Source organism: Scleropages formosus, chromosome 4 (genome assembly GCF_900964775.1).
Source record: "Scleropages formosus chromosome 4, fSclFor1.1, whole genome shotgun sequence".
Lineage (NCBI taxonomy): Eukaryota > Metazoa > Chordata > Actinopteri > Osteoglossiformes > Osteoglossidae > Scleropages > Scleropages formosus.
The window spans coordinates 32724851-32736385 of record NC_041809.1 but is presented as its reverse complement, the minus strand read 5'-3'; the positions used below and the strand labels follow the sequence as shown (position 1 = coordinate 32736385).

At 42.3% G+C, this 11535-nt stretch overlaps 1 protein-coding gene across 5 annotated transcripts in view; it reads left to right on the top strand.

Annotated features, from left to right (window-relative positions):
* The first annotated feature begins 980 nt into the window (after positions 1-980).
* Positions 981-11535, top strand: part of gabrb2b (gamma-aminobutyric acid type A receptor subunit beta2b) — a 63626-nt gene continuing 53071 nt past the window's right edge. Inside the window, exons 1-4 of one of the 5 annotated variants that reach the window (XM_018752199.2) lie at positions 981-1169; positions 1739-1986; positions 2099-2190; positions 2944-3011. In XM_018752199.2, coding sequence (XP_018607715.1) covers positions 1910-1986; positions 2099-2190; positions 2944-3011 — 237 coding nt within the window. In that variant the 5' untranslated portion in view covers positions 981-1169; positions 1739-1909. Of the gene's footprint in view, positions 1170-1279; positions 1440-1734; positions 1987-2098; positions 2191-2943; positions 3012-11535 lie in introns of those variants that run through there. The other 4 variants (XM_018752197.2, XM_018752201.2, XM_018752198.2 and 1 more) reach the window with 4 other exon arrangements.

The following is an 11535-nucleotide window of genomic DNA, read 5'->3' as shown; positions in this document are numbered from 1 at the left end:
CAGTTCGCCGGCTCGTGGGTCAGAGGTAGGACAAAGACTTCCTCAGTTTCAGTCAGACCATGTTGCTGTTAACAGTGTCTCGTGTGTTACTGTACACACACACACACACATTTTCTGAACCGCTTGTCCCATACGGGGTCACGGGGAACCGGAGCCTACCCGGCAACGCAGGGCGTAAGGCTGGAGAGGGAGGGGACACACCCAGGATGGGATGCCAGTCCGTCGCAAGGCACCCCAAGCGGGACTTGAACCCCAGACCCACCGGAGAGCAGGACCGTGGTCCAACCCACTGCGCCCCCGCGCCCCCCTTGTGTTACTGTATTTCATTTGGCTTTAATTTTTTTTGTTTTTACCCTCGTAACCATGGTACCAAAGCATAAATGTGATGCAAGTAATGGTGATGCATGAAAGAAAAGGAAAATGATCACGACTGAAACTAAGCGGAAATAATAAAGTGTTCGGAAAAAGGTGAAACGCCAACAAACGTTGGAAGAGCATAGGCTTCAGTCAGTCAGTGATCGGGACAATTAAAGGACAAAGCGGAAACAATGGCGCGTGTAAGGCTCTGCCCCGATGAACTCTAAAAATCATCCGACTTACGTACAAATTCGACTTAGGAACGCAACTCGTTCGTAATCGGGGGACTGCCTGTACGCTACTCTCTGGACTCGCTGAAATTGAAAATGACAAGTTTCGTCAGCTTCCAGAACGCCGTGTTGGCTCCTCAGGGAACACAGCAAAAGCAGCGAAGTCAAACATCTCCATACACCAATAGCACCGGTTTTTCCCCGGTTACTATAGTAACGGACTAACGATATTCGCGGTCTTTCAAACGGCAGTTACGCCCTCGCCGTTGCCAGCAGTAGCTTTTGAAAACCCGTGGGAACTGCGCAAACGTACGGACGCCCCGTGCTGCGCCTCGTGGGCCGCGCGTGCGACGCACCGCTCTGACGTGGCAGCGCGAGGCGCTATCCCTGGCCACGTTGTACCGCGTTGCGCTTTTACTGTATGAAAGGAACGGTGTCAGAATGTCACGTTTGTTGACAGAAGCAGCGTGTCTTTCGAGGAGCACCCCGACACACTGGGCTGGCACGATTCTCTCCAGAACTTTCTCAGCAGCAGCAAGTGCATAATTTGTACCACACCGCACACAAACAGCTTCTGTAACTGTAAGTTGTGTAACTTGTCATTCCTGTAGGTCCCTCAGTCTCCTTCTTCACACACACACACACACACACACACACAGCACAGCCATATGAATGATACACCCTCCCACCTGCCACCTCCATGACATATCTTCCACTTAATCTCTTCCCTCAGTCTTGAGGTGAAAACTTATTTATGTGGGTGTGGTTCAGCTATACTGTCTCGTTATCTAAATGATAAACACCGATTATTACTGACCCAAATGCTGGAATGTCATCGCGACTTCGTGACGTGTAAGGACTTGTTTTCAAGAGGAATAAACGTGTTGCTATTGTTGGTCCTAATCTGTATTAACTATCCTAAATGTGTTTTATTATATGTTTACCTGTTTTGAACGAATTCGACGAACAAGTAAAAAAAAAAAATGAATACTCTGCTAAGCAATATCTTCAAAACTATAAGTGCATACCTATGTTTGAAACATGTCTACGTGTCGAAACTGGAGTTTCGGAAGTAAAAGTCGCGCGTTTGCAGTGTCCGTGACGGACTCCTTTTACTCTCCCCTTTCCCCTTTAAATCTTTTCTCAGGCAGGCAGCTCGCGCTGCCACGAGCATCAGCAGCCGCCGCTCCTTGATGTTGTGGCTGCGTTTGCGCATGCGCCCCACATTGGAATTACTGCACTGGCCACAATAAGTTGGATCTCTGTTCGTCTTCACTGAAATTCCAAAAAAAAAAAAAAAAAATCATATCAAAACTACAGCGATGCCAAAACTCAAGAAAAGGAGTTACGTTTGGATTTGGACCTTTCCTTTGATAATGACTGTTGTCTCTGCACAAAGGTAAGCGGCTAAGATAAGATGCTGTACTTTCTCACGAGCGCATGCACTAGTATTATGAACTACTTATGAAATGTGTGAAGAAACTAAGATATTCTCTCTTTCTCCCTTCCAGTGCCAATGACCCTAGTAATATGTCACTGGTTAAAGAAACCGTGGATAGACTGTTGAAAGGATATGACATTCGTTTGAGGCCAGATTTCGGAGGTAATTCAGCACTGATTTAACTGAGATTCCTTATTTGATGCATTTTTATTATGAATCCTCGATATGTTCACCTGTGCCTGGAGGTGTATGAACTGTCACACGTCGCCAGGGTTCATGTTTGAAGCAGCAGAGCACACATGTGTGTCGGCCGGGCCAGCTGTCGGTGAAAAAAGGACTGATTTCATTGCACAGATTTGCTCCTGGAACCGCATTCAGTTTTCTTCCCTCTCAATACGCAGTAATGGTTTATTCAGAAACTTGCATTTCAAAAAAAAAAAAAAAAAAAATCTAGTTGTGACGGTACGAGGTTAATACACTGAACACCCATCTGGAACAATTATGATCTGGCAGCATTAATACACCTCAGTTACCGGGTCAGATCAGTAAAACCAGCCACTAACTGCCCTTTACATGTTAAAGGTGCCTCTGAATGTGAACGCGAAACCGAAAGCCTTGCGCACGTGCACACTTGGAAAATACAGCGCCGGTAGCCGTTATTTTCCTTGTTCTCCGAAAAGGCATGATTTCTTAATATATCCGAAAAGGTTATTGTGCATATAGTTAGCAGTATTGTACAGTATTTGTATCGAAACCTCTCTGCGCGTTGGCTGGCGATGAGTTCGCGAGCACTGCTTACTAATACTAGCCCATGATGTTTAAACAGGCAAATGCGGGTGTATTTTTTTTTCAAAACACATAAACAAGTTATTTGCAAGGAAATAATTTTTCCCGGACCATTTTCTTGCTTTTCAGGTCCCCCGGTGGGAGTAGGCATGAATATAGACATCGCCAGCATAGACATGGTGTCTGAAGTGAACATGGTAAGTACGGCACCCAGTCATCATCTTTACCGTGTGCCACCTCTCTGCATCCGTGCCTGATGCTCACATGTGATGTTTATACAAAAAAAAAAAAAAAAACACTGTTCCTGCACATGCGAAGCAGCCCGAATTACGGTATTGTGTGTTCCGAACGACGAACTGTGATGCTGGTGTTTGACGCGTTACTCGGCTGCGCGGGAGAAGAACGAGAAGAAGCCGCGAGCGGACGAAAGCGCGTTAATTTCAGATCATAATTTACGTTTTTAACGCGAAAGGCAGCGACCGTGCCGGCTTCCAGTCCGTTTTTTTTGCCCTTTTACTCGGACCGCTGGGGGAAGCTGAACGTGCTGCAGTGACGCGTTTCACTGGAAATGCTCTAAAAACGACGGGCTAGCGCGAGCGGCGCCCAGTTCTCCACGAAATGTAGCGCGGCGCACGAGTAGCACTTAACATGTGTCGCGGTGCCGCTGCCCGCGAGCGCGACTGCGCGAGGGAAAGTTTTAAGCGCATACAAGAGCGACCCCTAGTGACGGTGACGCGGAAGTGCTTTCTCACGCCGGACTCCATCGACATCTCCGCCTTCTATTGATGGAAAAACGGCAGCGTCTGTCCGCGCGTGCGTGTCTATAAATACGTATAATATCCCAGCACCGAGTTAAACTTTCAGTAAGCACTTCACATTTTTGAATAAAATATTTCTTATATTTATAACTCATAACCATTTTTCGCCTCAAGAATGAGACGTGCTCTGGGTGTGCTGTTGCACATAATTCATTTCTACTTATAAATATGTCTTGCTGTTCACAGAACACATTGATGCTGGAATCGTGTCTTATAGGCCATTTTTTTTTTTTTTTTTTTTTTTTGGAATAAAGCCTGCTTTAGGAACCTGGGAAGTATTTAAAATTGCCGAACAACACGTGATGTATTTTTCTGATGTTGATACTTCAGTGTTTTACTTAAGACATCATCATTGTGGTCTCTGTATAAAGGAAATAAATTAACTACGTTGCTCCAGATTCATCACACAAATCCAGCACGTTCAGTTACAGCAGCCTTCCTCAAATATTATCCTGACAGGGTAGAGTAATCAAGTTTTCATCATATCTCAGTAATTAAGAGCTGTTTCGAATCATTCAATTCCCCCAATTTAACAAAATTAGACTGCTCCTGCACTACTAAGGTTGATAGCATTTTGTACTGTGCTAGAAAAGCTGTGCATGCATTGGCCTGCTGGAATAAGATCTGAAGAACCCTACAGAGTGTATACAGAGTGAATGTATAAATTTAGAGATGGAGATGGCCTGACAGGTAAGCTATAAACACTCACAGTAAATAACTATGTGGTGTCACTGTTTAAAGGCCTGATTCGGATAGCGTGCATTCATCTGAATTAAAGTCTTGGTACACTGCAGTGTGTAATCAAAGTGAGTGTGAAACACACCATGATCTGATCCTGATGTCATCTGGTATCCCCTGTGGTATTGTACACGTTCACTTTTGGGTCCTCAGTAGCAGATGCTTCCAACCTCTTCGTGATGCATGTAAAGACAAAAGTTGGCTTTGGATATCCACCTGCGTGTTTAATCTTCCAATAAGGGCATAATCTGTGCGCTTGGCTGGGTGAGCTGCTAAATGAAGCACCTGGGTTGTTGTTTTAGATAATGAGTTTTAACATGGACGCTTTCAACAAATATGTTCTGCAACCTTCATCATTCTGCCCTAATCTGCAGAGCCCAGGTTGCCGCAGACACACTGATCTGTGCTCTGCGTGCTTTCGGCGCTGAGCGGGAGCCCGGTGTCCTGGCTCTTCAGATGCATCAAGTAGGGCAGTGGATACATTTTTTAGCTTCTGCAGCACTGCACGGGAATGTATTATCAGTCACCAAATTCACACCGGCAAGTAAAGCACGCTGTGCGGTGCACAGCGAATCCACACCGAAATGTTAAAAGAAGCGACCAGTTTCACAGCAGAACTGTCGGCTGCTAAGAAAAGGTGTTAAATCATTTATCACACGCTACAGGATACAGCACTAAATATGCATGGAATTCCCAACAGGGTTTCAAAAAATAGACGTGGTGATAATACTGTGTACATTTGTGGAGGTCTTGCGCATTTTTGTACTGTTTTGCTGAAGGTATGCTGCTCAGGGGTTCTGGACCTTGAGGCGTAGTGGTTGTCCATCCCATGCTGATTGTTCTGCTGTGTTTTACAGCTAGGAAGCACTGATCGCCAAGGAGGATCCCGTCTTTCATCTGAGGCCTTTGGGCCCTCTGATGAGATTAAAGACAGAGGAATTAATTCTCTTCTTGCGCTCTCCTCTGCACCTCCTTGTTGGAGGGCCTTGAATGCGGGACTGAAACTGAGCCTTGTTAGTGACCTTGCTGAGTCTGTCTTGTCTTTTCCTACAGCTTCCTTTTCTTCCTGTGTTGCTGTCAGTCGTTGCGTATTGTGAAAAGAGGAACATCCTTCGCCCGAAATGATGTCAACTCTTTAGGGCCAGTGAGATGTGGAAACACAGCTGCTTGGTCTTCTGGGCAAAAAGTACGAGATTGATGCACTGGTTTACTGTTCTTGTTTTCACATCAGACATGCAGACTTTTCAGTGTTTTTGTAACTTGCGTGTGTGTGTGTCTGCCCCCAAAACGTATTCATTGCTAGGAACATCTGCAAAGCTCTTGGTATAGAGCCTAGGTCAGATGTCATCCCGGGCAATGTGAGTCCCAGGGTCATATCTGCCCGGTGCATGTGTGAAAAACATCCTGATGTTCCAACCTGCTGTTTGGGGAGGCAGACTTTGCAGGAGCGTTGGGGGGTAGGTCATGCTCCACTCTTGTTTTTGGAGAGTGACTCATTGACAGTTACACAGAGTGTAAATGATGTATGTATTGGAGGTGATTGCCCTTCCTTGCCGAGAGGATTGAATCATTTTCACAGAAATCCTGAATTTCCAAATAGTTTTTAACGGTCCATTGTGCTTATTGTCTCACTTCTTCGTGTGTGTTTGAAGATTGGTCAATATTTTGCATCCTTTACAGTACATGGGCTCTCAACTTCCGAGCATGATTTAGAGCACAAGTTTGTTTGTAACTTTATTTATTCGCGAATCCAGTTACTCTTACGACTAAGTCACAATCAATGAAAGCTTATTAATACAGATGTCCCTTAATTTATTCACTGGCAAAGTTCAATTAAAACTCCACATAAAGCTATAATACATAAAAATAACCCGTAAGAGTTATTTTTAATTAACTCCAAATATTTCTTTAAAATTACTGGCGCTCATTTCTACATCCTCCTAATCATTTCCAGTGAATGGCCCGTTCATCCTATAAGTGTCTTCAGTGTCCATCGGCATCTGCCAACTTTCAACCTTCTTTATTGTTTACACAATTAAATGTTTAATATTACTGGATTGATATATGGGTTAGGTTTTGTAAAAGTTTTTGATAAAGTTACGATGTAATAAAAATGTTAGCCAAAATATTTTTATGACTTGCAGTAAAATTGGAACCATTCTAACATAATTGAGGATAGAAGTATATAGTCTCAATAAACTCCTAATAAATGCTGGTTATTGATTCATTCTTTAAACGTGCAACGCATCGCGACCTATAAACACTGTTGAAGTGAGCTTTTGTTCTATTTGAGTACCTTTCACTGGCAAGTTACATCTAGTTGCAAAAACAGGTCACGTTCACTCCGAAATAGACAAATTCTACAAAATACATAAGTGGAAAAGAAATTTAAATAAAAATAAAGAAATAGAAAAAAATGTGTGTATCTTTGAAAAAACATTAATAACAAGGAGCTATCATACTAAGAATGATAGTTTCACACATTGATTGCGAGGTCGAGTAAATAGGAGAATAAAAATATGTAGTATGTAGCTATGACTGTTCTGAAATTACTTGGAAATGCTGAATGAATAAATGTAATTGACTAACACCAATCATCTGTCAGGGGCACTCAGATTCCTGTTTTTGTCTTCATAAATGCAAAGAAGAAAATTGTAAGCCAAAGTTGTGGTATTAAATTAAACTTCCCATAAAGTCGAATTCTCGTAATTCAAACGAGGGCATCTCGGGGTATGATTGTATTTAGTTATACATATTGGAGTTTGAACTGAAAGTCCATAAAATACTGTAAAGAAAAGTCTTTTGTTCTCCATTTTTATGGAAGCACACACACACACACACACACACACACACACACACACACTCTGGCTGAAGCTGCTTGTCCAGAGCGGGGTTGCGGATAACTGGAGCCTAACCCAGCAATACAGGGTGCAAGGCTGGAGGGGGCGGGGACACACTCAGGGCGGGGCGCCAGTCCGCCGCAAGGCACTCCAAGCAGGACTCGAACCCTAGGCCCACCAGAGAGCGTGACCCGGCCAAACCCGCCACGCCGCCGCACCCCCCTTCATGGAAGTACAGCAGTTCAGTTTTCAGCTGTTAAAAACACAGCTCAGTTGAGTGTCAATGAATAAGTAATCTGGAAAAAATTCTACCTGCATGACATACAAGATAAGTCTTTCACCTGTATAAATATTTAAAAAGCTACACTGTATGTTCATATACTTTAAAGTTTTGTCAGCCGTCACATCGAGAAACAGGGATTACATTCTCACTTGTTGGTTGACCGTGTCCAGCATCAGTCTGCAGGTCCTTTTGCGTCCAAAGACGTTTACCTTCAGCCCAGCACACCTGGTCCTGCCACTTGAGAATACCTCGTATGTCAGGTCTCTAGAACAAAGCTCAAGTCAACTGCCTTCATGTATTTTTCATATGGTTTGATCATGCATTATGAATCGAATTCAAAAGCCACGTCAGCAAGGGCATTCATGTGGGATGAATATGATTTTCTTTCCATGGACAACAACACCTTTAATTCTCTTGCAATGCCACTGATGACTGTCAATCAGCAGGGTGTGAAGAATATATTTCTTACTGCATATGAATAATATACATTCTTATTATTCTGACTCAGCCAAGCACAGTGACCTTGACAGATGTGGTCACATTGTGTGTTGTGACGATGAGCCGGTGCTGAAGCTGCGAATGCTGTTGAGGTGAGAATCTGTCCACGAGGGCAGCTGGAGGCCAGCATCAACCCTGCTGGGGTCACCTCTGTTTATTTTTGCCTGTCTAGGGCCAGGAGACAAAAGTGATCCTCGAATGCAAGACAGATTCTTTCGTTACCTAATGTCTAAGATGGAAACATTGGTGAGAACAGTCACATGACCATCCCATCATACATGAATGCTCACAGTGTAAAGATGTTATATATATCACACGTTAACCCGTGTCAAAAGTTGTTGTCAAGTAGCTACTGCTGATCTTTTTGTGTTGTCGCATTTCAGCAGCTTTGATGTGAAATAAGCAAGGCAGCTCACCTTTTTATTTAACATCGCTTCTCCATCGCTGGTAATAATACAGCATCAAGGCACAACATTTGAGACGTTTTTGTAAGAGGGAAAAAGACTAACGTTTCAGATATTCTTTACCAGATTCAATTTGATCACACACATTTGTCAGCAGTTATAAACTATTTCAAAGCTTTGAGTCCTTCAACTGTTTTTTTCTTTTTTTTATTTTACCTGCATGGTTCAAAGTGTTTCTCTTTTTTCATTACTTCTTGTGCTACACCTATTAAAATGGATGACAATCTTGCATTTTCTTTGCAATCAGAAATAAATTAACAATGCTATTTATATTTATATTTATTCTTCACATCATATCTCTTATTTACTTTCCCTTGCATTGTATATAACATACCTGTACAAACATATAATGTCTAGTGTCTATTTTGTATATTGTGTACTTTATATATATTTTTTTCATCTTTTTATTAGCCCACTCTACTTTTATTATCTGTGTCTTGTCACTGTCATTCTGTCTGTTCTGTGGAAGTTCCTGTTACAAAGATGAATTCCTTGTATGTGTAAACATACTTGGCAATAAAGCTCATTCATTCATTCATTCATTCATTAATCAAATCATTATTATAATAAATTCTTTGTTCTGATATCTTTGTTTAAAGCAATGAACAACTTCTGTGTTAATAAAACATAAAGGACTTGCAAAAGCATAGCGTTACACTGACCTCAGATCAGCTGTAGGTGCGGCAATGTGATAACAGCGTAATTACAAATAATAAGGAAGAATCCCTAAGTGTTTTGCATTGTAAAATGAAACCCTGCTTCAAAAAAGTTAACTAATATTTTTACTTACTAGTAATTAGCTTTGTGCACTTCTTCCGGATTCACTTTTCCCATGATCTCTTAAATTCATGTAACCTGTAAATGTTCATCCTCTATAACTTGGAGATCATAACTGTTGAATAATGGATAAACTTTCACATAGCTACTCGTGCAATGTAAATGCTGTTTAAAAAAATTAAAAAGTGATTAGGAATTGTCGATTATTTGGAGAAACTTTTAGGCAGCTACTTGTGTGATGAACATTGGTTCATATGGTGGAAAGAAAGAAACTAACTGCACTTAAGAATCACGCGTCTGCATCTCAGTGTCTCTTTCTCCCAATTTGATGAACACATTGTATTTTCTATGAGCTGTATGTCGCTTTGGAGAAAAAGCATCTGCTAAATGAATAAAGGTAAATGTAAGATGACTTGCACTGCTCCAAGTACTACACCAAAGTAGCCTCAATTGTTTAATTGTTTATACAGCAGAGCAACAAAACACACTCTGTGTTTAGTGGACTCTCTTTCCTAGCCACTATAACAACGCACACATTATTCTAGTGGTGCTGCCTGAAGTGAGTCTTCTATTTGAACGCGAATTTTGTTGCCATACAGATGGAAGTAGAAACTATGGGAAGATATCAGGGCGTCTTGGGTGCAGACATAAGGTGTGGTTCTACTGTAATATTTTTCAATATATTGTATTCTGAGGGCGTCAGAATTCACGTCTGAGTAATCTGATGGAATATTTAAGGCAGAATTTTGTGTTTGCCTGTAAAATAAATTATTTAAATTGAACATTAAGCAAATTTTGTGACAGTTATAACCTACACCCTGCTGTACTATGCAAAACAGTCTAGTTGATGAACAGTTTTGATGCCAGCTGCAGTCGATTCACAGTTGCTGAAGTGTTAACAAGTAGTTTAACACCGACAGTGGTCTTTTATTTAAAGTCAAGCTTGTTGAACAGTGACATATTGGGGGGAAAAGAAACAGGCCTCGTTTGTAGCACCTGTGGCTCAAGTTCTCGCGGGAGGCTCAACAGGGTCATAGTCAACTCGAGGGGGATGCTGCCACGACTAATTAGCAACAAATGTTATCGTTATTGCCTGCAAGTTTGTCTTCATGTCTCAGGACTTGCCCTGCAAATATTAACTGATGGTTTTTACATGGAATGAACATAACCATAGATGACCCCATTGTCATGTTGACTGTCTAGTCATCACTCCTCTGTTCTACACTATCTTAGGGAATCGTGGTTGAAATAACTTCTGGTTACATGCAGAACTTGTGAGCACTTGTCTTAACTGTACCCTGGGTGTAGCCATTTTTATGGTAAAGGGGGGATTGTACTCTTATCTCACTCACTCTTGATAATCAACCAACGTTAACAACTGCTTGTTCCAAGCTGGAGCCCATCGTGCAAGGCTGAACAGGGAACACCCTGGATGGGATGCCAGTCCATTGCAGAGTACCTCAAGCAGGACTTGAACCCCAGGCCTGCCACACAGTGGGCACTATGCAAACCCACCGCACCACCCTCCCCATTTCTTGTGGACCGCTTTCTTTATGCTTTGCTGTTTTATTGACCTTTTGCGTAATTCTACCCTGTATTTCCTTTCTCACCTGTGTCCTGTTACCCCTCTTACTGGTTTGGGAAAGGTTTGATTAGAAACACATCAAAATGCACACAAATTCATAAGTGGGAACAAGAAGGCCACTCCTGAACTCTAGGCAGGATTTTTCCTTAAAATTGAACAGTGATATTGCCTTAAAAGGATGTAGTACATTGTCTCAGTGAATAAATTTGTGACATTTGTGTTTGGATTTTGAGGATAAAGAGCTGCTTCCGCTGCGACAAACAACACACGTTTGCTGCATCACTTATGACACGTGTCCAGACTGTGAATGGCACATTTACGTCCCGTTTGTGTTAGCCCTGTGAAACATATTGAAATCTAAACAGAGCTTGATGATGCTTCAGCTGCCATCTGGGACCATCTGGCGATTATTCCAGGGTTCCAGTCCAAATGAAAAAGGCGAGTTTCGGGCCCAGGTGTTCTCGGCAACGGGCAGAATTTCAAATGCCAATTTTGCATGATTTTGTGTATTTTACACATGTGCATTTTAGGTGTCAACAGTGAATGTCATTCAGAGCTATAAATATAGACTAGTCACTTTTACTGTGTCTTGACCGTTATCATTTTTTTTGCGGTCTAGGGGAAGGAGAGGCACTCACAGAAATGGGGCGAAGAATGCATGGCTAGGATGGTGGGGATGCAACAGCAAGGACTTGTCTTAACTGTACCCTGGGGAGGT